This window comes from Chrysoperla carnea, chromosome 3 (genome assembly GCF_905475395.1).
Source record: "Chrysoperla carnea chromosome 3, inChrCarn1.1, whole genome shotgun sequence".
Lineage (NCBI taxonomy): Eukaryota > Metazoa > Arthropoda > Insecta > Neuroptera > Chrysopidae > Chrysoperla > Chrysoperla carnea.
The window spans coordinates 5,286,982-5,314,093 of NC_058339.1; the positions used below are offsets into that span (position 1 = coordinate 5,286,982).

General features: G+C 28.8%; 2 protein-coding genes across 4 annotated transcripts in view; one reads left to right on the forward strand and one right to left on the reverse strand.

The window, feature by feature from the left end:
- Positions 1-2,048, forward strand: part of LOC123295001 — an 18,479-nt gene extending 16,431 nt beyond the window's left edge. Inside the window, exon 18 of the mRNA XM_044876195.1 lies at positions 2,013-2,048. Within this exon, the coding sequence (XP_044732130.1) occupies positions 2,013-2,048 (36 nt within the window). The remainder of the gene's footprint in view (positions 1-2,012) is intronic.
- On the reverse strand, positions 1,708-26,735 carry LOC123295558 (leucine-rich repeat flightless-interacting protein 2). Of its 3 annotated transcripts, XM_044876948.1 has the most exons (7): positions 26,302-26,735; positions 20,131-20,392; positions 6,026-6,152; positions 5,108-5,247; positions 4,309-4,963; positions 4,001-4,185; positions 1,708-2,254 (listed from the first exon to the last, which is right to left on the reverse strand). In XM_044876948.1, the coding sequence occupies exons 2-7, from the start codon at positions 20,224-20,226 to the stop codon at positions 2,144-2,146; spliced, it is 1,314 nt and encodes a 437-aa protein (XP_044732883.1). In that variant the 5' UTR covers positions 20,227-20,392; positions 26,302-26,735; the 3' UTR covers positions 1,708-2,143. The 3 variants fall into 3 exon arrangements, with proteins under 3 accessions (XP_044732883.1, XP_044732882.1, XP_044732881.1); XM_044876947.1 differs by lacking the exons at positions 20,131-20,392; positions 26,302-26,735 and adding an exon at positions 17,651-17,830; XM_044876946.1 differs by lacking the exons at positions 20,131-20,392; positions 26,302-26,735 and adding an exon at positions 8,245-8,688.
- Positions 26,736-27,112: the final 377 nt, after the last annotated feature.

A 27,112-nucleotide genomic window follows, 5' to 3' on the forward strand; every position in this document is an offset into this window, starting at 1 on the left:
GTAAATATTGATGATGTTCATCAAGCTTTTACTAAATTATCATTACAATATCGTCCTGGTACTGGTACCGATCAAGAATCGTCACAAGTTTTTGAAAAAATACAATGGGCTTATAATGAAATTAAAAATAACTTGATTTAATTACAGAAATTTTAATCCGAATAAATTTTAATTTAAATTTTAATAAATAAATTATTTAAAATCAATTGTACACACAAACTTTTATTTGTTCTTTTGAAATCCCTATAATACGGAAGCCTGAATGTCTCAATAGGTTTTTTTTTAAAGTATCTATCCACAAATATAAAACAAACTAATTCACTTTCAACAAGTGCACTTGTGACTTGTGGGACATTATGGAAACAAACCTTTTTGAAAATGTCAGTCGGTAATGACTATTCTTTAATTAGCCACTACCAAAACTGTCTGGAATTATTAATAATTGTATGTCCGGATTTAATGATAATGTTTATAATTTGTCTTACGTAGTTAGTTAAAAATTATAAACATTATCATTATGAAAAATTATAATGTTTATAATTTGTCTTACGTAGTTAGTTAAAAATTATAAACATTATCATTAAATTTAATTATTATCATTAAATCCGGACATACAATTATTAATAATTCCAGACAGTTTCGGTAGTGGCTAATTAAAGACACATTCAGGCTTCCGTAATAATTAGAAATAAATAATTTACTTTCTTACCTGCAAAAACAGCAACTACCCGTTGGAATTTTTTTTACGATAAAAAAAAATTAACAAAAAACAAGAGAAAATATAATTATCTACTATAAAGGTGAATACCATTTTTAGCCTGAAGTGCACGGTTACGGAGAAATAGGCCCGAAAAGGTTAATCTCAAAATGGCGACACTTCTTCTATCTTTTTTTGTAAGGATTTTGTGAATTTACATTCAGTACGTGATACTAGAACTATTTAAAAAAAAAAAAGAAGGAAAAGATTTTTCCCCAATTTCATCATCAATATTAACTAGCTAATCGTAATAATACATACATACATACATACATACCTGTTAAACACATAACCCTCGGCCTAGTCGAGGAAGTAAAAAAAATGGATTTTTCCGAATTGTTTCTGGTGTAAAATATAAAGAAAACAAAGGTAATTAAAAATTTTGCAATTATCTCTCATGCAACATAATGTGTATTATTTTTTCAAAATTTTTGAAATACATCATTTTGTTGCAGTAATTATTTTTTTTTTTTTGGAATATATTATATAATATGTTAATTATTATTATAAATTATGTAAATAAAAACATGATTTTTTTTTTTTTGGAACCTTAAAATGTACATACATTATTTTTTATTATGGAAGTGAATCAAGTTCTATCACAAATAGGTTCTTAAAAAATAATGTTTATTTTGTGCAGATAAAGTACTTGACGTTAATCAAGTTTTTAAAAAAAATGCTTCTTATTTCAAGCCTTAAACCCCCCCCCTCCCATTGAGAATCTCTCCACATACATTTGAACTAAAAGACCTGTAAATGAAGCAGTTATTTATGAAACGCATTTCCACTGTATAGTTACCAGTTCACGCTGTTTGTTCAACTTCGTCTTTGAGTCGATTACTTCATGTAAACCAGGTTCTTGAAAAGGCTATAGCATCGATCCTTTTGAAATTTTGAACACTATTTCTGTACATAATTTAGAAGGTAACGCTGAAGAGTTTTTTTTTTAAATTCGTTTTATTTTACAATAACAAGTTTTCCCTTCAAAATGTTCTGCTCTTTACTTTAACTATAACAAATAAGGTTCAAACTCTCAATGAATGAGCTATACATATTAATCACAGCTGTTACTATCCTAAAATGAATTTTTTAAGATTCTATTTGTGATAGTGATCTTAGAACCACTTCCTTTGATTATTAGGTTTCTTGGAAATAGTCAATTATACTATATTAGTTTTCAAAATATAGTAAATTACGTATTAGTTTAAAAATATATAAAATTGATTTGATTAGGTGGTGTTGATTGATTGATTAGGTTGGTGATGATGGTGACTTTGATGGCTCCGATTGATGTCGACGTAGACGTAATGTTGCTAATGACGATGACGATGATGATGATAATAATAATGTGTTTGACGTCGAGGTCGGCCTCGCTGTTGGTCAATATCAAAGTTCTTTTAATAATGTTGATTTGGCATTCTTCAATTTATCTAAACGTTTTTGTAAATGGCTGTTGGCAGTCTCTAATTCTTCGACTCGATTTTGTGATTCGCGAGCCTGTAATTTAGAACATCAAAATATTAAATTTTATTTACTTTTCTTCACATTTTATATTAAATTGATGACTCCGCTTATGTTTCACATGCGCACTATGCGCATTCCTCGAGTGTGAGTATATATATATATATATATATATATATATATATATATATATATATATATATATATATATATATGTATACATTAAACAATGTGTATAAGAAAGAGATACTATTACAAATAACCTTTAAAATTATCAAAAATTCTAAATTTAAAATATAAATGAAATATGCATCACAAATAAATTAAATGCCTAAATTATCTAAATTCTAAATTTTTCAAACATATGATTAATTACAATGTTTTAGTTAATTCTTTTTTAAAACACTAGGACTCAATTATGTATTAGTGATATTTAAAACAAGTACATTACACAGGATCTCATTTGAAAATGTTACAGCATTATAAAATTTTTCTTTACTTTATACATAGGTATTTTTTTTTATCTTGGCATATACGTGAAACTCGAAAAAAAAGATTAATCGAAGGAAATTGGTTATTTTCGAAAATGGTTATTTTCAAAGGCACACATCTTATACAAAAATTGAATTAAATCTAAAACAGATTCAATTAAAACCTTACTCTGATTCATAACTGTCAAACATTTTAAATTAGAACGTTGTTCTTTATAAAAATGCAAACATTTTTTGTAAGCCGAATAGGTTAGACAGTAATTGATCGCAAATACAGTAGAATCTCGATAACTTAAACCTCGGTAACATAAAAACCTCTGTTACTTCAAAAAATACTTTGTTCCCTTCCCATCAGAGTCCAAAACCTTTATAACTTAAAATACGCAACCTCTATAACTTAAATAAATAATCTCTGTATAGGCCCTCAAAACTACATAGAAACATGTACATACCTCTATATTAACTAGGGTACATAGAAACATGTACATACCTCTATATTAACCTTTACCTAACATAGACCCTTGATAATTTAAAACCTCTATAACTTAAAATATTTTGTGTTTCCCTTGGACTTTAACTTATCGAGGTTCTACTGTATTTAGATTTTTGCGCGTTTCTTCATTCCATTTGATCAAAAATTGTCTTTATAGAAAAACAGACCACTTTTATTCAAAAATTTTCCTCGAAGATTGTCTAGATTCCGCAGCAGTTATACAAATAATAATATCGATACAAAAATAAAGTTTCGAGTAAATCTTTTGAACCCGTTTTTGCCTAAATTTTATGGTTTGCGAAAAAATGTTTCGAAAACAAATAGTTACCTTTTTCAATAAATAACAACTTTCTAATTTAAAATGTTCAGATATCTATTTATTGCCAGTGATGGAATCGAGTGATTTTTTCATTGAGTCTGAAACCTATGTGTTGCAATTTTGATAGATTAGAATGATTGATAAAAATCGAATATTTTGGGTTGATTGTAGGAACTTATTTTCGATTAGTGTATGCATTCACATTAAATAAAGACAACGCACACATTGGGGATATTTTAAAATACCTTATTGACAATGGCATTCATCCCAGAAATCAATAATCATCTGTGTAAGTAAGAAGATTCATTTTATTAAAATATAAAATAAAAACATTTCTACTTTAGGTCGTTCAAACCAAAGTGGTACCGAACAAGAGAGAGTTCACATACAAATACATCTACATTATCTCTTGTTCGGTTCCACTTTTATTTGAACGACCTAAGAATAAATTTTTATACAAATAATAATTGAATACACACCTCTCTCTGTAATTTTCTTTTTTCTGTTTTTAATTCATCTTCAGCTCGTTCTGACGCTTCAGCTTCAGCACGATACCTTACAACTTGTGTTTCTAAACGAGCAACAGTTCCTTGTAAAGTTGCAATATCTTGCTCAGCTTTTTGTAACTTAAATTTATAATCTGCTAATTGTTTATTTGCTTCTCCTTAAAATTAAAAAAAAATAAAAATTATTAGTCCATTTTATAGCCCTGGAGTCCCGTGGCAGAAATATTTTTTGCTAGGATTTTTTATTTTATACTAATATGACAGATTACAGTGAAACTTACTTTGTACATCAATTACATCTAAATCACTAAAATATTCAGAGTCGGGTCCATTGTGCGTGATTGTACTACCAATTGTTGATGATGTGTTACTACTAGGTCGTCGTCTTCGTGATTTATTTCGTTCTTCGTCTAATTCAATACGTAACGATCGTACTTGATCCTCTAATTCTTTTTTCTCTTCGATAAAACGTTTTAATCGCACATCTAGACTACCTTCACCTGCTGATTCTAATAATTCTGCATTTTCTATACTAACTAATGCTTTCTTCGGTTTCATAACATTTGCATTCTCTGAAGCATCACCATTGCCACCATTACTTGTATTATGATCGGGATCATCGTAACCATTTAAACCATTCTCTTCGCACACAACAATAACTAAACCTTTCTCAGCAATTAACACGTCACGTTCCTCTAATTGAGTTTTAACAAATACTAAGTCTTCTTTTAATTTGGCCGCCGCTCGTTTTAATTGTTCATGCTCCCGACATTTATCTCTATGTTCACGTTGTAATTGTATATGATCTTGTTCTAGATCTTCTAATTTATCTTTCAATAATTCTATTTGATATGTATATGATGCTTTATCATTATCTAATTGTGCATTTGCAATCATTGCTTTCCGAAATTTCTCTTCTATTTCACGAAGTTCATGCTAAAAAAAATTAAGTTTATTTAAAACAAATGAAAAAAACAATTCTACAGTTCTGTTCTTCGAAATTATAAAAAGAAAAACTTCTTATTCAAACAATTTTCGATTAATTGCAGCTTTTCCTAAATAATTATAAAATACACTCACACGAACATCCCTTAAAGTTCCACTGTCTTCTAAGGAATCTTCTGAACTCCTCCGACTTGACATATAACTATTATTTGATAACATTGTATTCCTAGTTGATCCAGTTAAACGAACAGTTGCTGCAGTTCTGGTTACGGGATCTATAAAAAGACGATTCTCATATTACTAACTGTACAATATAAAAATATTGCAATCACGAGCTTTTTTTGTTCCAATTCCGTACAATGAATAGTATAATAGGTTGGCTGATAAGTCCCCGGTCTGACACATAAATGGCGTCGCTAGTATTAAATGCATATTATTTTTATATAGTACCAACCTTCAAATGATTCGTGTCAAAATTTGACGTCTGTAAGTCAATTAGTTTGTGAGATAGAGCGTCTTTTGTGAAGCAACTTTTGTTATTGTGAAAAAAATGGAAAAAATGGAATTTCGTGTTTTGATAAAATACTGTTTTCTGAAGGGAAAAAATACAGTGGAAGCAAAAACTTGGCTTGATAATGAGTTTCCGGACTCTGTATTTTTTCCCTTCAGAAAACAGTATTTTATCAAAACACGAAATTCCATTTTTTTCACAATAACAAAAGTTGCTTCACAAAAGACGCTCTATCTCACAAACTAATTGACTTACAGACGTCAAATTTTGACACGAATCATTTGAAGGTTGGTACTATATAAAAATAATATGCATTTAATACTAGCGACGCCATTTATGTGTCAGACCGGGGACTTATCAGCCAACCTGTTATATGACAACTGTTGAAGTGTCAAGAGATCAAGAAATGAAGCGTCATATAAAAGTACATGACGCTTCCAATTATCTATAGCTTATATTTTGCACATGAACCTTCCAAATTATGCACAATCTACTCAGACCGTTTAAAGTATCTGAAAATAATAAAAAAAATTTATAATTACCTGTATACATATCATAAACACGATCTGCATTCTCCTCTAGTTCACGTTGCTGACGTTCTAATTCACGCATTCGGATTTCACGAGCTTCAGCGCGTGCTTGTCTTTTTGCTGCTAACCGAGCTTCAGCCTAAAACAAATTAACATTCTATGAATATCAATACTTCATTAAACAATATATTTAAGGCATAGAAATACGGCTTCAGTAAAAAAAAAAACGAATTTATACGTTTTTAGAAATTTTAAAGTTATGTGAGTTAGGTGAGGTTAGGTAAAAAATGTCACGAATAAAAAAATGTTGAGAATTGCCCAAAATACAAAATCCTATAGTTTCATTTAAATGGTAAATAAAGAGAATGTGATGTCTGGAAGTAGGGTATTTCTGTCCGATCCAATGGGCGTAAATCGAAAAATCACCAAAACGCATATATATGACTTTGTTGAGTACATTCAAACAAACATTTTCCACCGGCTCCCATAAAAATCAGCTGACGAGGAATCAATTCCATGGTTAGACTATTCGTTGTGTGCGTAGTCATGGTAGGGACAATAAAATCGATGCCAGCGCTTTAAGTGAAAAATTTTGGAGTTAAAGGGGGCTGTTATGACTAATTTGCAATTCTTTACATGTTAATGTAATAGAAATGTCAAATTAAAATTATTGAAAAAGACGAATTAATTAAACTTAATGCATTAAAAATTGTGAAAATAAGAAATCAAATTGAACAAATATTATTTTTCAAATGTAAATTATCATAATTATTTATTTAAATTTGTGAGACAAGAATATTAAATTTTAAATGTAAGTCTTAAATGCAATCCATACAATTATATATGCATCCATACAATTGTATAATTAAAGTAGTGTATCGTTACCATAGAAACGAAACTCACGCACGGAGCGAATATGTTTATTGCTAAGATATGATATGACAAATGGCATATCTTGCGTCATAAGTGCGTTTGATTATGCATTTGAGTTCGTACATCCATGAGTATGAGAGAGTTATGTACATACAATGTGTATAAGAAAGATATACTATTATATACAAGCATATAATAGTATATTTTTCTTATACACATTGGATGTACTTACGTGCTCTCTCATCATACTCATGGATTAGTTTTCGAGAAAACCGATTTTAAAGTTACTAATTTAAGACGGACTATTATAATGTATTATAGAGAAACGACGGTAAAGTGACTAATTTAAGGTCTATGACTCGAGGTCCAAAAATGAAAGGCTCACAAAAAATTATCGTAATATTTATTATTTCTGATTATAATTTAATAAAAATTATCGAATTAAGAAGTAAAATTTTTAACAAATTCGTTCCCTTCATAATTAAAATCATTTATATTAAAAAATTATACATTTAAGTGGAATAATAGGGAGTAAGTCAAGGTCAAATATTAATTAATAGGAAGCCGTTAAAAAATTTTCCTTTGTTTAAACTACAAAGTATAACGAAAAGAGGGGAATGACTATTAAAACCTCGTTAATGTGGCAATCTAAAATCTAGAATTTTCGATAATACAATTTATTTATAGAAGAAAATTACCCAACAAAATATGAAAATAATTATGACACAGGAAAACAATTAAAAATTTTTCACAAGTCAAATGCACAGCTTTTGTTCTATTATCATCATTGATTAGGAAACATTTTTTTTTTTAACTTTCAACAAATTTATGCATTCATGAAAAATTAACAGACCATATAATATAAAAGCCTACAATAAACCGGTCCCATGTATTGTTATAAGAGCGTCATATTGTTGATAAAATTCTATTGTTAGTAAAAATATGTTGTTGATAAAAATATATTTTATACATTCTTTTTCTAAACTTTTCTTTAAAATCATACTTTTACAAAATAAGTTTGTCCTCATAAATTATTTTTTAATTTTAATACTTAAATAATAGGCAATATTCATGAATTTTTTCTGTTTTTCGCTTTAATAAAAGCTCATTCCTAGTTAGTTTCCCACATTAGTATAGTCAACTTAAAAAAGACACGTATGCTATTATGGTTACAGAACGTATACGATTGACGAAAACAGCTTTACGCGACTATCTTATCTGATCTCTATCTACTGCGATCAACCATTTGGGTGGCGACTTTGCAGCTCTATGGTATTATGTCTATGATTGACAATCGTCGGAAATATACCAAGAAAGAAATAAGAATATTGGTTAAAAATTTGATAAAACCAACGTACAGTATCATTACATTTATCCAAAAAATCTGAAAAATAATCTTTTCCATTCATATGATTCGATGAATCATTACTATGTTTATTCTTCTGATTAAATTCACCAACATGATCGTTTTTCGCCTCAATATATAACGAGGATCCATTATTATCACACTTTTTTGAATCGTGTCCATTAACAACTAAATCACTTAAATCATTTTTTGCATCTCCAAATTCATCATCACTATCACTATTACTATTATTATAAATTTGATCATTATTTAATTTCACTGGTTCTATTTCACTCCATAAACATTCATCTGAACATGAAACACTATCACTATTTCGATTCGATATCTCATCAACACTACTCGAACTCATTTCTAATGGTGATAATGATGGTTGTATGTCAATCGCATCCATTATTTAATTGTGTTTTTGTTCTCATTTAATTAAAACTTATTTTTAAAATGTGCACGTATTTTGATACTTTTTTTTTGTTAGAATTGTACATCGATTAAAATACCAAGTTTAATCTTATCATTTTTAATGAGGTGTGTTTTTTTTAATTATTAGTCTAGTTAACAAGTTCAAATTGATCAAATATAGAAATAATGATCGTAAAAATACGTGTGACAGGTTGTTGGATTCGGAATGAGGTCTAGAAAAATGTGCCAGAAGCAGATAATTTGACTTTATACTGTATGTGTCATTTAAGAAAGGAATTATTTCCCTTTCAAAAGGGAGAAATAGGGGAAGAAAGTTTGTATGAAAATGTATATAAATCTTCATTTTTTAGTTCTCTACTAACTACGGACTATGGTCAGTTTTCATCAAATACATGCTTAGGGTATGTGATATTCGCACGTTATATTGCATACAACACTTAATTTACAAAGAAAAGGAGTGTAATAATACTTGGTTTTTATTAGTTAATTTTTATAATAACATAATTAGTCAAATAGAGTTTTTTTTTTTTGTAATAATTTTGCATTTAGAGACGTCTTTCACTATGATATAATAATACACCCTCTGTTTAAGTATTATTGGATGAATTTGATTTTGAGGAATGTATTTTTTATTAATTGATTATAACAAGAGTAGGGTAATTATCTCGTAAATTAGGCCTCATATCAAAATTTGGTAAAGAACATTTTCTTCTTTTTTTTCTCAATTTTTTCAGGAGGCAATAGTTTTTCAGTCAATAAGAGAACACCCTGTATATACTTAACAAGATCACATCAAAACACGTATTTTTACGACCATTAATTCTATATTTCACCAATTTGAACTTGTTGACTAGACTATATATTTGTTTGCAATATTTTATGTATTAATCCTGAGTGGAAATGTAAATATTATATTATCAGACTTAAAAATAAATTACTTTTTATGTTGAAAGGCTAATTAGAACATTTAGATCAGTCATTAGAGTCACAAGTAAACAAACTGTTTCTACATCGTGATTAGTTATTTGTCCTTTTGAGATAATAAATTTAATAAAAACGCTAGTTATAAAACAAAATTTGTGCAAAGAAACAATTGAATGCGTTAATTGTTGAAATATCCTGTATAGACAGTTTTGAATATTAGTGCTCTCATTATTTTTACCCGACTGCGCGATACAAAGGAAGTGATAATATGCTTATCAGTCATTATATGTTAAAAATAATGACTATTATTAACTTTAAAACAGTTTCACAGAAAATCATTTTCCTATCTAATATCGCGAGGTCCTTCAGAAAATCTACATTTGATATAATTTTCTTGATTTTTCATAAAATTGAATTCAACAATAAATATGCTTTAGATTGTAAAATCCAAGTAAATACTTATTTAAATAACCTTGTAAAATATATGATCATACAAATCGTATGTATATAATATAATATAGAGTATAATGTATCAGAATATTTATAGTACAATCAGATCAGTTTAATGTTTTGTTGGGGAAAAATTTCTAAATAGAAGATAATTAATTAGTACGATAATAAGGTTTCCAAAATTACTCTTTAGAATTATATAAAAACTTTAACCTTAGATCGAATTCGTGTCGGTATAAAATATGTGCCTTTCAAACTAAAATTTTTCAAACTAAAAACCTCTATAATAATCTATATATATAAAAAGAGAGTGTTTGTTTGTATGTCCCCAATTTTCCCTAAAACTAACCATTGACCTTCGGTAGGGGATTATGTCATTGGGTAGCCCTTAGGCTCCCATTGTGAATAAGGGAGTTTGGTGGAGGGTGGAATTAAAAATGATCTAGGAATTCATAGAAAATAGATTAAAAAAATAGTTCTAATAATTTTCAATAGATGGCGCCACTGTCAATAGTACAATTTTCACTAGATGGCGCTACTGGCGCAAATGTCTTTCAATTTTTTAGTTCTAATAATTTTCAATAGATGGCGCCACTGTCAATAGTACAATATTCACTAGATGGCGCTACTGGCGCAAATGTCTTTCGATTTTTCTCGAAAATTCTGGAATGTTCCATGGATTTCTATCGAATTTTCTAGAATTTTCTCGAACATTCTGGAATGTTCTATGGATTTCTATCGAATTTTCTAGAACTTTCTCGAATATTCTGGAATATTCCATGGGTTTCTATCGATCTTTCCCTTACTTTTCCGTACACACAGAGAGTGTAGACATAATATTGGGATCGGCCAAAAAAATCTTACTGTTCCGTACACACAGAGAGTATTAAAAAAAAAGTCTTTCATTTAACAATTTTGATATTTAAATGTGCAAAAACAACCCAGCGAAGCGGGTTTAACAGCTAGTATGAAGTATAAAATCTTATGAATTGAAGATGAATTAAACTGCACTATAAAAGCACAGCACTATACGTACGTAATATTATTACCTCTAAGTATTTAAATTGAGTAGGTATCAAGTAAAATGTAGCGTTAAAAATACCGTTATCATATGTTATGTTATCAATGTACAAATTTTTATTTTTTATGTATTTTTGTCAATGCTAGACATTAAATGCATAACAAATAATAGGTAAGTGATTCTCTAATTTAAATCACAGCTACATGATCTACAATACATTGAAACTTCCATACATTATAAAATAAAAAATTTTATCATTAGTTCCATTTTTTAGTTTTTTGTATGATTTAAAGCCAATTTTTAAGGCTGGAAAGCCCTTGTTTTCAATTTCTCGTAAAACAATAAAATATAGTTTCAGATTTTCGATTAATAAAGAGACATTCCTAACATACTGCTTGTGAGAATAATTAGAATTATTTTAATGAAATATAAATCACATGAAATTTAAAAAAATCCTAGTAACATCATATTTTCCACATAGAAAATTGGATTTAAAAACATGGATTTTAAAAAAGGAAAAATAGAGAGGAAAATATAGACAAAAACCACCCTCGAAGCAGGTTGTATATCGTGTAAAAATTTGAGCTCAATCAATGCAGAACTTTTTGAGTCCATAAGCAATACACAAACGAACATAACATTTTCATATATATAACATTAAATAAATAAAAATTTAGTTAAAATAAAAAACAATGTTATATTAAAAGTATAAAGTAGAAGTGTAACTAACCTATTTATTTTAGTTAGAATATCCTCTATAATTCTGAAAATTGAGTTCATAGTTCTCAGTAAATGAAATATAATACTTTACAAACTGGATGTGCTTATGTAATGAAAAAAAAAAATAAAAATACAATAATTAAGCAAAATTTGTGTAGTTTAAGAGATCCCGTTGAAAAATTAATGATGTAATTTTGTTTTTACAATTTAAGTCAAATTATTAGACACTCTTTAAAGAATGGAGGAGATAAATCAATCCTTCTATTTGATTTTAGTCGAACACACTATGACGAACCTTTTCGATTCGATTATTTAGTATTGATAAGAGAATACTAAGTTTCTGCAAGAGGAACGTTTAAGAACTTGGATTAATATATACAGGGTGTCCCGTGACTTGATTGACATAGCTTAAGAGCGTATTCTTTGAACAACTTTAAGTCGAAAGTCCCTTATATACTTTTGTTCAAAACCCATTAGTTCAGTAGTTATGGGCAGTATTCAATTTAACCAATTAAGTACAGACATTGTTCATTATAGTAGTTTAATGTCTTATTAATTAAAATTTTTTCTTCGTACAGTAGACGTACTAGAAGGATTATTTTCTACCATATTAAGAATAGCTTCTTCGTTGGAAAGTTCTTGCTTTACGATATGTAATTTCTGTTTATTATCTGTTCAAAATGGTATACCATTTCTAAACTACCATTAACACTCCTATCGACCTTTCTCACCCTGTATATTCGAAGTGAAAAGTGAATAGCTGAATGTTAATATTTTTAAAAGTAAACCTTATAATCAAAAAAAAATTTCAATAAGTAGCCAACTTAGCTAGACACTCTGTATATATTATACATTAATTTTTATTTTTATTTAAAACAAAATGTATTGCTATGCATTGCAAAAAAATAATTACTCAATAATTTCTATATACGCATTTAAACTTGCTAAAAATATGATGTGTTCAGTCCAAATTTGATTCTAATTAACATATTGTTAATAAAAATGTAATGTCTGTCTAATGCAAATAAAACATCATTCCTATTTATATTGAGAAATATTATATTATAAATATTTTATTTTTTAGGGTTACTTAGCTTTAAAACCACTCCACATTCAAGAGAGTTGAAAAAATACACAAATGCCTAGAATCGAATACCAAATATGTTCTAAATGAATGTGACATTTTTTGTAACTCAAAGATGTTTTTGAAATCAAAACATTACAAAAATTTCATATGAACGTGGGCCCGAAACGGAATTATTCAAACAACTGAATGGATTATTTAAAAATATTTCAAATATTAATAATATTTTCAAGTGTTACAGAACCTTGAAGCGCTTCAAAACTCAAGTTTAATCGATTATTGTATTTTTTGAGTCATACAAGGTACAATACATAAAACATTTCAATCATTACTCTTGGATGGACATTGTGGAATAGGAAGTGCCTATTTACATGTCAACGCAGAAAAAAGAATATTTTACGTTTATATAAGATGTCACGATTTATCTCTATCTATCCAGAGGATTAAAGAGTTTAAATCTTCTTTAATCAAATTTAATTTCTATAAAGGCCTTGAATATATTGAAAACAGATGTGTTTATGTATTTGATTAAAAACATTACCCCCTTTCCCCTTCGGAGAACTACAAAAAAATTATGAATTTGTAACTTCTTGGCCTCCTGGATAAGTTATTTTTTTCACCCCAAAAATCGCATCAAAAAAATATTCGATTAGTCTCTATAGACTTAATATTCCAAGAAGTGTATAAGTTATGTGTAAATACCATGTATCATCAAACTTCCAAGAATAATTTTGTCATGCAGAGGATATTTTCACTTAAAACGTTAAATGAGAAAAATATTTAAAAATTGATTTATAAATAAAAATAAAAATTGTTATTGCTCAGTTTAACAAATGGTTATTGTGCAGAAGTACAGCTTCGCCAATTTTAAGATGCCGAAAAATTATCTTCAGTAAATGAGGATTAAACCTCTAAATTCTTTCCAGCTTTAATTGACGTGAAAATTTGACGATAAGTAGATAAAAACCCAAGAAAAAAATTTATATGGTGTCGAGTAGTGCACTTAACCAGGGGGCGCGATATCCACAACACAACAGCGAATCCTGGCAACAGAAATCGATAGAGTAATAAATTCTAAGCAAAAAGTGTCATTTAAGTATATTTCGAAAAGACAACACTTTCAGAGATATTGACGACTGAAATTCGGAGTATTTAACGTGAAATGACTGAAATAACGGAGTTAAACTTTTTAAAGTACTATAAAAGGTCGAGAAAAATCCGTGCGAGATGATCACGTCGAATTATTTTCGTTATAGTCGCCAAACATGGGCACAAGGCAAATAGGTAGCGCTGAACCTATTTTCATGAAAATTATGAATTTGGGAGGCGTATTGATTATCTTTTGATTGATGTTACGTAGACGTGCAAATAACGGGCTGAAATTTCAGCCAAAATCAATAGCCTCATACTTCTTTAAGATAAAATTATGGCTTAAGAATAATTTTAAAAAAAAGGTTAAAAACTATCGAAATATTGATAATACAACTTGATTTTCTAAATAAATAATCAAGAAAGATTTGAATTAGAATTATGCATCACGGATTGTTGCATCAATAATTACAATAAATTAAATTGTTAAATAATTATTACACTTTTTTGTTTTAAATAAATTCCATAACATTGTTTTTAAAATACAAAAATAAAACTTTAAATAATATATTCATGGAATTCAATCATTAGAGTTCACATTTCACAAATATTTTTAAAAAAACACGAACACATCATTGAAGACGCAACGCAACAAACACATAACAAACACAAAACATATGATTTAGAATAGAAACTTATACAAGAAAGAACTCGGTAACCACTAACCAAGTAACCAGTATTATTAGATAAGATTTTATTTTATTATTTTTGTGAATATGATTATAATAATAAATAATTATAACACTAATATATAAAACTAGGTAATACCACCTTGGTCAACATCAACATTAACACAACACAACATAACAAGTACTTGATGTTGATACCAACAAATTATTATATTATACAAGTTTAAAGTTTTATATGAGAATGTTGTACAACAAATAAAATACTAGCATTAGTGGATCAAATTATACTCATCATTTTATACGTAAGTGTTAGTGATGCCACGAATATTCGCAATGTTTTTTAACATTCGCATTCGCAAAAAACTGTTCGAATGTTTATGACAAGAAATCATCATCATTTTGTATCATAAATTGCGAAATAATCCCAAACTTCACTAATATATACTTAGCTCATATTTTTAGATTACTTTTTAATCAATGTTAAATTTATATATTTGATAAATGCAATTATAGTAAATTAACCTCAAATAAAAAGCATGTGAAAACAAATAATTGATTGAGTTAATTGTTGAAATACCATTTATAGATAGAACTGATAACCCAATCGTTTGTTTTTTTATGTCAAGAAAGACATCCACTCTTAGATAGCCAGATAGCCATATACCTCGTGTACCTGATATTCCCATATAATACAGTGCAACCTCGATATAACGAATCTGAAGGGAACCAGTAAATATTCGTTATATCAAGTAATTCGTTAAACTGAGGTTTGTTATATTGAGGTTAAGTTGGTCTAAAATTCGTTATAAAGAGGAAAAAAGTGTCGAAACCTCTCGCGACATGAATTACATACTATGGAGTATACTAACTGTAATATATTGGTGGGACTTTATACGTTATATAAAGGTTTTGAATTGACGAATTTCGTTATATAGAGGTATTTAAATTTTTTATGTAGTTGAAAATTCGTTATATAGAGGCTGTTCGCAAAAAATATTCGTAATGTAGAGGTATATTTTATATTGACTCTTATGGACAATTCAAGGGGATTGCGAAAAATTCGTTAAATCGAGGAATTCGTTATATTGAGGTTCGTTATATTAAGGTTGCACTGTAATACTAAAAAAATTTGCACCTAATTTGCGCCCTTACGGGTAAATAGAGATGTTTACAAAAAAAATTTTGAAACAAAAGTTGTTTATTTTTTTATAAAGAACATTTTTTACATTTAAACTTTTGTTCTATCTCGAACGGTTTACTAGATGGATCCTAAACGATCCAAAAACCAATTGACATGTCCTGAGCACGCTATAAAAATTTCAACTTGATATCTCTTTTCATTTTTGAGTTATCATATTGACAGACGGACAGACAACCGAAAACGGACTAATTAGGTGATTTTATGAACACCTATATCAAAATTTTGTTGCTAACATCAATTTTCAAACGTTACACACTTGGGACTAAATTTAGTATACCTTGATATATTTAATATACATGGTATAAAAAATGAATTTTGCTTTTAATGGACTTATATGGTTTATTTTTAATGAACTTTAACGACGGCCTCTTTAACGCTAATGAAGAATTATATGTACCAACTCGATTTATGGGTTACTACCGTAACCCATGACCACCTTGTATTCGTGACTAAAAATCAACAATATATGTACATTCGCGAATGTACAAAATTCAAGATTCGTCCCATCACTAATATGTACTATGTTAACTGTTGAGGATGACAACAATCATGTGTTAGTGAGACGATTTTATTGTAAGTTATTATTTTAGTGTTTAGAATCGTCACATATCACTCACAGCACTCACTATAGGACGGCGGCCAACACCAATTTTGATCCTATCTAAGAAAGCGGACATAATGGAGGCAAGTGACGAGCCATGATTTTGCAACAACTTTTAATCTAAAAGAGATTCTTCGAAATACCCATAGTTCGTAGTTATATCTATCAATTTTTTAATTCAAAATTTTCGGAAACATGAACAAATTGCATTTGTTTATAAAAACTACTATAAACAATTGATGCTGCGCCTTTTGAAAGAATGAAATCTTATTTTCAATTTCCATAAAAATTACATAAAATTACTTAGAAGTAAAAAGTTCAAAGTTCCTATTATTTTTTATATCTTACAGGAAGTGCTTGGCAATTTGCCTCTTTTTAAACCCGTTATACATAATTACAAAAAAATGTAAAAGTTAAAATATATGCACATATGCAAGTTACGTACATAGGTGTGGACAAATAACTTATTTTTAACAGAAAATTTGAAACGGAAGTCTCAAATAATTTCATAATTGATAATTTCATCACTTAACGAGGAATGTCCTTAAGTGTTTTGATTCGAAATAAACAATTATTTTTCGCATAGTTTTGAATAAAAACTATGCATAAATGCAATTATTGTGGGTGTGAATTATTTCTGGCCAGGTGAAATTGTCATATTAATTTTTTTAATAATTACTTTTTGGCAAGCAATACAATGGATCCTACATCGATAAAATTTGTTCGGTAAATTACTTATATTTTTATGAATAAAAAATAGATCTTTGTTAAAAAATATTTTTGAATTTTTTTGTAATCTGGGATTTTAAAAATGGCATTGAATTAAAAAAAACAACTCAAGGAATTTTAATGAAAGTTATTTTAATAATTAAGTTCATAATCACGAACATTTCATATTTCATATTTACTTATCAAATTGCGTTTAGCTTTATCACACATTTAAGGATGTACTTTTATCACCCTATTTAGGAATTTATTTTCTACGTAATGCAACAAGGGCGTTCATTACTCCTGGAACACTCTGTAGAATCGAGGGCAGAGAGAAAAATTTCTTTAATGTAATTATATCCTGAAATTGTCCGGATAACAGCCAATGAAGAACAAATTCTTTTATTTAGTTCTTTAATGATTTTGTTATATTTTAAAGTTTCTAATTCTGTTTCATATTCTTTTCTTGACAATGAGAAAAATGTAAAACTTACAAATTTAGCATGACGAGTCCATGTCGATTTAACAGCATTAAAAGCAATATGAGGTGATGGTTCAAAATCAGATGGTGATAATAAACAATCTGATAATGATGGTCGATTACGCCAATGTCGTTCCCAGCCACGATAAGCTAACACAAAATGTTTTGGTACAACCATTGTAATACTAATACACACACGATCGATCACTAATCAATATTTTGACAATAAATCAATATAAGTTATCCCATAACAATAAAATCTATCTTTAATGAACAATCTCTTTATAGTTAGAAGAATAGTTAAAAGATATTTTGTCTTTGCACTGCTAACAATGATTCACACAATCAAACTAACTAATTGTAAGTTTAAAACTAACATAATATAGAAGACACGAATAACCTGTGATGAATACTGAATACTGTAAATACCAACAGGAATACGGGAATATCTCTCACTAAATATATCACCGCTTTTACATTATTAAATGCATCGGCCGCCTCCGTACGCATATGTCAGACATTTCACCTTTTCACATTTCTGTGATTGTCTCTTTTAGTTTTTTTTTTTTGTTTTTTGTTACTTCCATATCCTCTCAGTCGAATATTCACCGAGTGGTTCACAAAAAAACTGAAAAAGTTTATCCCATTCGAATATTTTTAAATAAATTTTTGGAACTATGTTCCTTATTGCACGTTATCGTTCTGATTTGTTTGCGGGAGGTAAAACCAAAAAAAGTGTAACAAAAAAACGATATCAAAAAACCGACTATTTTCACCAAGTAAACTAAAACTTTTTCAATTTCCAGCTTGCCATGAATTTTGAGAATATATGCAAAAATATTTTTATAATTTGTCAAAATTTTGTTTTTTTCAATAAAAAAATGAGTTGTGAAAGTGAGTTATCAGAAGTTAAAGATAATAGAGATAATTTAAAGTAAGTAAAAGGAAATTTTATATACCTCTCCGTATCTATATTAATGTATAATTTGATATCTCCTACATCTAAGTGTCTCTGTATTGGTGAAATAATTTGATAAATATGTATTATTTTTTTTATAACTAACGACAACAAAATATTTTTTTTAGTATTCGCTACCCAATTAAATCAATTTACAATCAATTATAATTTTATGATAGTTCCTTCTATATTCTAAAGTGACACCTACTAATTTAATGAGTTTGATAGGTCTGTGAATTCATAAATCATCCTATTTTTCCCATAGCCACATCTCCCAAATCAGACCTTAGATCGAAATTTGGTAAAGAACTTTTCCATTTGTCTTGATAAACTTAATTTATTGGTATAATTTTCTGCTATCAATAACAGAACACCCTGTACCTATTTATATCATATATCCAATAGTCTACATATAGACTTTAACTATCGGGACACATTATTGGGAAGATTTGAGCAAGTTTAAATTTTTAATTCTTCCCTATTTGTTATTTTCGTCACGAATTTTTTTGTGATTTTTTATTCAAAGTAAAAAGTCTGTCCTTATAAAAATGGTAAAAAATTGATAGGTATCCATTTCAACGTAACCCGTAACCGATGTGCATCAACTCCAATACTGAAGTGAACGTATTCGATATTTTGAATGCAGTACGTGGTAGATACGTGGTAGTTACATGTTTTAACGCAGAATATAATGAAGAATATTTATCAGAGAAAAGATAAAATTAGAATAACATAATATTGAAGAAGCAGTTAAGTATTTAGATTTGTGTAAGATTTGATGATGACTGTTCTTAATTTTTTGTGTTTTGTTTTCAATTCTATTTTCCAACTGTGTTCACTGTGTTCGTATTCGTCACAATCATGGAATGTTTTAAACATGAAACTGAATAATAAAACAAATAAAAAAATGTTTTTTATAAAACTTATTATTCATTTAACACCAAGTATTACGTGGTTCAACAAATTCAATAAATCTATTTAAATTTTAAAACATACTCAATTTGTGATTTTTTTATTTTATTTTGGATGATTGATTCATCATTATTCAAATATTCATATAAATTTTTAACCGACGAAAAAAAAACGAAGGAGGTTTTCTCTCAAGTTGCTTCCGTATATTTTTGAAGTAAAAACTTCTTCTTCCGTTGGGTACGAAGTCATGGTAGGGACAATTAAATCGACGCCAGCGCTTCCAGTGGATAGTTTTGGCGTAAAAGGTGGCTGCTATGATCTATTTTAACTGGATATTAAATAATTATACAGATAGGGGAAATTGGAGCCTCCTCCTAAATAAATAAGTTTTTTGCTTAATCAATGTTCAAAAATTTATTTAATTCTTTGGGCTATTAAGTAGATCCTATCGAAACGAAATATAGTTAAGGACAAAATAGTTTGAAATATTACTATTAAATTTTAATTTTAAGTTTGAAGCAACGTTGATTTAATTTTTTTTTTTTTTTTTTGTAAATATTCCAATATTACAAATTTAAAAATATTTACAAACCTTTTGAAAAAGGAAATAAAAGTAAACTTACCTCTTTGGCAATTTGATCAAGAGCTTGATCTTCAACAGATGTTTTGGCAGCAGCTCGTCTACGTCCACCAGCTGCAGACGAAGCAGTCAAATCCATTCTTTTTTAAATAGATCAATACTTGGATATTGGACTATATAACAATAGGAGTAGTATAACAGCACCTCTTCTGATGCGGGTCTCAAGTGGATAGATAAGTGTACTGTACTGTATGTACACCACCAGACCAGATCCACAGCACCAGACTCACCTAACACACACACACCTGGGGACACACCAAACACCACACACCAGGATATATTAAACATTATAACATAAATTAATAATAACAATAACAAGACAATATCAACTAAAGGATCACATTTTAATAAATATGGGGGTTGGTTTAAAAATTAACAACAAGAGGGTAAACAATTCAAAGCAGAATCAATCAATTTTGATGGAATTTTTTATTTGCAGTGCTAAAATTTTTCAGTGGTAATGTTTTTATCAGTCTATATACAGGATGTCAACTTAAGTTGACTACATATAGAAAATTGTTTGTGCTCGCAGACAGATGGACAGATGGAGAACCGGAAATGAACCAGAATTAGGTGATTGCATGAACACCTATTAGTACAAGATCCGAATTAAGGTCGACCTTCACCCATCTGTTTACCGAATGAAAGTTATTTTTTATGAAATGTAAAATATTTACAAATATCCCTGTTGTGGGTTGCCCTAAAAAATATGGTCCAGACAACTTTTAATAAAAACATCAAAACTTGGAAAGCTTGTAAACTTTATTTTTTGACTGATATTTTGTGGACAATCATATCACCGTATTTGCAATAAAATTATCTTTATTTATATATGTGAGGCAATGAATTAACAGATGAACGTAATTACTATTCACAACTTGTATAAATTCGAAAATAGTGAACGAAAAGAGGCAGACAGCATAGCTGCTGCATATTCTTTATGGCTTTTACTTTCGAGTAGATCAATATTCGTTAGATATGTAAGTCAGTGAAAAATTTCAAAAAATTTTACTCTTGATATTTTCACTAAAAGTAGTCTGGACCACATTTTTTTAGGCAACCCATTGCAGGGATATTTGTTAACATTTTATATTTCATAAAAAATAACTTTCATTCGGTAAAGAGATGGGTGAAGGTCGATCCTAATTGGGATCTTAGACTATATACCAAAATTTTGTTCGAAGCATCAATATTTATTTTTAAGCGTTACTAACTAGGGACTAAACTTAGAATACAATGTATATATTTCATATATGCATGGTATAAAAAATGGGAATTTTCATTTAAAAAAATTGATTAACAATATGTCAAATAATATTGTTAATCTGTATCCGAACAAACCATAGAAATTCCTCTTTGATAAGATTAATTTATAACTTATTTAATTAGAGAATTATAATCTAATTTTTATTTAATAATTCCTGCAATTTTCTAAAAACAACTTATTTCTAAATCACATGATTAAAAAGTTAAAGAGAGGTTAAAATTTTTGAAGCATTTGAGGGTTCTGTCTATCGTAATTTTTAGATACAAAAAATGGTTTCCTTGGCTCAAGAATACAAAAATTTTTTGCGCCAAGAAATTGTTTTTTCTGTATTTGAGTAGGAAAATTCCTTGACATCTAGTACTTGATTTTTAAAGTACTCTCAGTCCATCCATATTTTTTTCCAGATTTCTTAATCACATGGATTTTTTTTAATCTAGAATATGGAGAGTAAATTTCTATTTATAACGCATTCATTGTAAAGAGTTTCTAATTTGTTTCTTTCAGAAAAAACTTCTTGCAATAGAGAATGTCCGCACCCTATCTCTATCTGCGCAAGAGCATACCTTGTCTAATTATACCATGAAAACTTTCACCTAATTTGATAGGATTATAGATACAATCCGTCGGTTACCATTTAGAATTCTTATTTCAAACAATGCAAACAGCAATTTTAATACACATGTACAAATTTTTGGAATGATTTATTCGCTAGCGTGTAAATAAACTCTTCCTGATTAAATTAAATAATATTTTCTAATATTTTCAAAAATATTATATAGTACTCATTAAAGTATTACTTCAATAAAAATATTTAAAAAACTGCGTCCATAGAATCTATTCAAAAAATAAATTCCACATGTTCACAATTACGCAAGCATACCATAACCATACTACCATTCGTGGATGCCGTTTGATGTCGATGTCTGTAGTCTGTAATGTACAGTGTACACTACGTAACACAATCAAATGACATCATCCACCTGTTTGCTTCCATTTCTAATAACATTTTTGTAAAAATATCATTTATTACTCTTACTATAATCAATATATTATTTACTTTTAGGGAGTGTCTTTGTCGCCACCGCTTATTAAATATTTTTATAAAATAGCATGCCTAAACGGTACATTAAGGTTGTTCTGGCATGCGAATTATAATTATGGCTAGTATTTAACCTTAACAAAAAGATATTGATTTGCGAAAATATTGCTATGTACACGGTAAAAAATGCACGGCGTTTACTACAATGCTGGTATGGTATACAGGGTGTCTCTACTTAAGTTGGCTAACTTTTGACATAGAATGTACAAGGTCCACAAATTGACAAAGTTCGATAGAAATGTTAATGGTCGTTTAGATATGTAGGCCAATTTGAACAGATAATAAAGGAAACGATTTTTCAGATACGGAACCCTAAGCTTGCACTTGAAACGTAGCTAAATCAATCTCCATTAAATTAATTACCTTTGTTCTTAAAGTCTACTGAAAACTGAATCAATTTAGAGAACCATCACCTACTTTTTAGTTGTCCTGGGCTCTAAACTCGCACTTAAAATATAGCTAAGAACACTCCTCATTAAATTATCTTTTTAACGAAATAAATAAATCCAAATCGGTTAATCCATTTAGGCGCTTCGATGCCAAACACAGACTCACATAGCGGTCAAATTATAAGACCTTTTGTTTTTGTTCGGGGGAATTAACATGTAACTTCCTATTCAAATTTGGGGGTGCTATTTTCACGGAGCTTATCTTTATAGTATACACACTTCCAATTTTTAATTACCAACAAAACACATAAAATTATTATTTTTTTATAAACAAATACCATACTAGCTAGATCAGAAATCTATTTGCCTTAAATAGAAAAAAATCAAGAGTACATATTTTTTTATTGAATACAGAATTGAAAAACATTTATTCAGGCTTGGTTTTACTCATTTAGGCATTCTAAATATGGAATGGAGAAAATAACTAATTGTAGTACTCTTCTCAATTATTTTAAAATCAATCAATAGCCACTGCTTAGTTCATTATCGTCAAAGGTAAGATTGCCGAGACTGTCCCAATGCGATCAGCCGTTTAAGGATGATTTAGTTTTGATAACACGAGCAAATTTGATCCGATCTTATTGGAAGTTTTTTTTATACCCACTAATTTTGGGTCTCTCTTATCAACTACGATGTCAGTTTTTCGCTAGCTATCACTTATGTACTTTATTTCGGGATCAGGTCCCCACATTCTTGAATCCTATTAGAACTAGGTTAATTTTGACTTAACAAAAAGATATTGATTTGCGAAAATATTGCTATGTACACGGTAAAAAATGCACGGCGTTTACTACAATGCTGGTATGGTATACAGGGTGTCTCTACTTAAGTTGGCTAACTTTTGACATAGAATGTACAAGGTCCACAAATTGACAAAGTTCGATAGAAATGTTAATGGTCGTTTAGATATGTAGGCCAATTTGAACAGATAATAAAGGAAACGATTTTTCAGATACGGAACCCTAAGCTTGCACTTGAAACGTAGCTAAATCAATCTCCATTAAATTAATTACCTTTGTTCTTAAAGTCTACTGAAAACTGAATCAATTTAGAGAACCATCACCTACTTTTTAGTTGTCCTGGGCTCTAAACTCGCACTTAAAATATAGCTAAGAACACTCCTCATTAAATTATCTTTTTAACGAAATAAATAAATCCAAATCGGTTAATCCATTTAGGCGCTTCGATGCCAAACACAGACTCACATAGCGGTCAAATTATAAGACCTTTTGTTTTTGTTCGGGGGAATTAACATGTAACTTCCTATTCAAATTTGGGGGTGCTATTTTCACGGAGCTTATCTTTATAGTATACACACTTCCAATTTTTAATTACCAACAAAACACATAAAATTATTATTTTTTTATAAACAAATACCATACTAGCTAGATCAGAAATCTATTTGCCTTAAATAGAAAAAAATCAAGAGTACATATTTTTTTATTGAATACAGAATTGAAAAACATTTATTCAGGCTTGGTTTTACTCATTTAGGCATTCTAAATATGGAATGGAGAAAATAACTAATTGTAGTACTCTTCTCAATTATTTTAAAATCAATCAATAGCCACTGCTTAGTTCATTATCGTCAAAGGTAAGATTGCCGAGACTGTCCCAATGCGATCAGCCGTTTAAGGATGATTTAGTTTTGATAACACGAGCAAATTTGATCCGATCTTATTGGAAGTTTTTTTTATACCCACTAATTTTGGGTCTCTCTTATCAACTACGATGTCAGTTTTTCGCTAGCTATCACTTATGTACTTTATTTCGGGATCAGGTCCCCACATTCTTGAATCCTATTAGAACTAGGTTAATTTTGATCACAAATTTGAAAAATATGACCCAAATTTAGTAGGATTACATACTTGGTTTATCAAAATTGGATAAAATTTGGATGTAATAGAGCAAAATTAAATTTTTTGGATTCTGATGACGTCATAAAGTTAAAAAATTCGATTTTTTTGGTAACACAGGCAAATTTGATCCGATCTTAATGGAATTTTTTTTTGAAACTCACTAATTTTGTGTCATTCTTTTCAGCTGTGATGTCAGTTTTTCGCTAGCTATCACTAATGTGGCTAATTTCGAGACCAGGACTCCACAATCTTGAAATCTGTTAGAACTAGGTTAATTTTGATCACAAATTTGAAAAGTATGACAAAAATTTAGTAGGATTACATACTTGGTTTGTCAAAATTGGATAAAATTCAAATTAGAAAGAGCAAAATTAAATTTTTTGGATTCTGATGACGTCGTAAAGTTAAAAAGTTTGACGTTTTTGATAACACAGACAAATTTGATCCGATCTTATTATAATTTTTTGAAACCCACTAATTTTGGATCATTCTTTTCAGCTGTGATGTCAGTTTTTCGCTAGTTATCACTTATGTGCTTAATTCCGGGACCAGGCCTCCGCATTCTTGAAACCAATTAGAGCTAGGTTAATTTTGATTACAAATTTGAAAAGTATGACCCAAATTTAGGCAGACAAACGGAATTGGATTAATTAGGAGATTTTATGAACACCTATACCAATATTTTCCAAACTTGGGACTAAACTTAATATACCTTGATATATTTCATATTTAGATACATGGTATAAAAAAAAACATTTCTCAAACCAAAAATTGATTCGGAAAATTGCTAAATACTTAATTGTAGCCTCACTATCAGAACACTTCGCTCAATATTCATTTTAAAATGATAAAATGATCGTTAATGTGAAATAAACACAACTTTTGTATTTAAAAATCTGAAGTATCTGTCAAAAATTGAGGTTACATTTCATTTACAATGTTTGACAATAAGCAAATATTTCAATGAGTAAAATCGATAATAATAGCGAATCTAATGCGATAAATACGATTGATTTTATTTATAGGTGAATTAAACTGGCTAAAATGAACTGAACACAAACATGATTTAGATTATTTATAGAAAATAATTCTAAAATTCTGAGTTCAATCAATTGACATTGACCTAATTCAATAAAACACTTATTTAAGAAAAAAATATATAAAAGAATTTGTCCAGAATTATTAAATAATTCAAATGTTTTTTTTAATAATAATTCCAATTGTTCAATCAATGCAATGGTTAAATGATTAGCACAGAAATACAAATTATGATGTCATTTCTAAACATCTGCCAATATATTTTTTTAAAGATAAAACTTTTAAGTTATCTTCCATCAAAATTTATTCATTCTAAACAAATCGGAAAGAAGCAACCATAAAAAATTTGTGCAAAGAATGAAAAATGGGTGGGTGTGATCGAAAATTTTTCTGACAATTTTTTTGGAAAACTTCCAATACTGAAAATAATTGTAGTACTTACACAATAATAAAAAAAAACTAGTTCATCTAATTCCCTCCCGGGTCATTATTCTACACCTCGCATTTATTTAAGATAACGTTTTTATTATTAAATATTTTCTCTTTTTTTTGCCTATAAATAATCAATGAGCGAAAATTCGACCTTCATAGGTAATGGGCATGCGGGGTAATAATAATTCAGGTTATCTGCTATATTTTGAATACAAAACACTTCACATAAAAAACACTTCATTTAGAATTGCACTTAAATATTATAAATTTTTTTTTATTAAAAACGTTCGATAAGATTATTGTATTTACATTTGAATGTCTAAAAATCTTTGATTATTTGGTAAATAATTACACATGTGTAATATTTCACTTTTTTAAGCCGACATCACACTCACACCGACCCGACACCGTCAGACCGTCAACCAGTCAACCAGTCACATCGAACACCCAACATACGAACATAATACACACAAACGAGTATTAGCACTAACTTGTATCTATAGTCGAGGAAATAAAGCATTAAACCCAGGAAAAAACTCCACGATAGTAGATTTTAATGGGAGCCGGTGAAAAATATTTTTCTGAATGTACTCAACAAAATCATATTCATGCAAGCTTGTGAATTTTCAATTTACGCCCATATCGATAGGTTTGAAAAAATGCTTATTTTTCAAAAGTAAGGTTAGATAAAAATTGAAAAACTAAAGAATGGAGATTAGAGAGAAGGAGAACGATCAGCGCTGAAGCATTAGCGCGTTTGTCCCTGAGAATTTATAGTTCATTTTTCAGCCACCAGCCGCGCTGTCGTCGGTAAGTAGAAT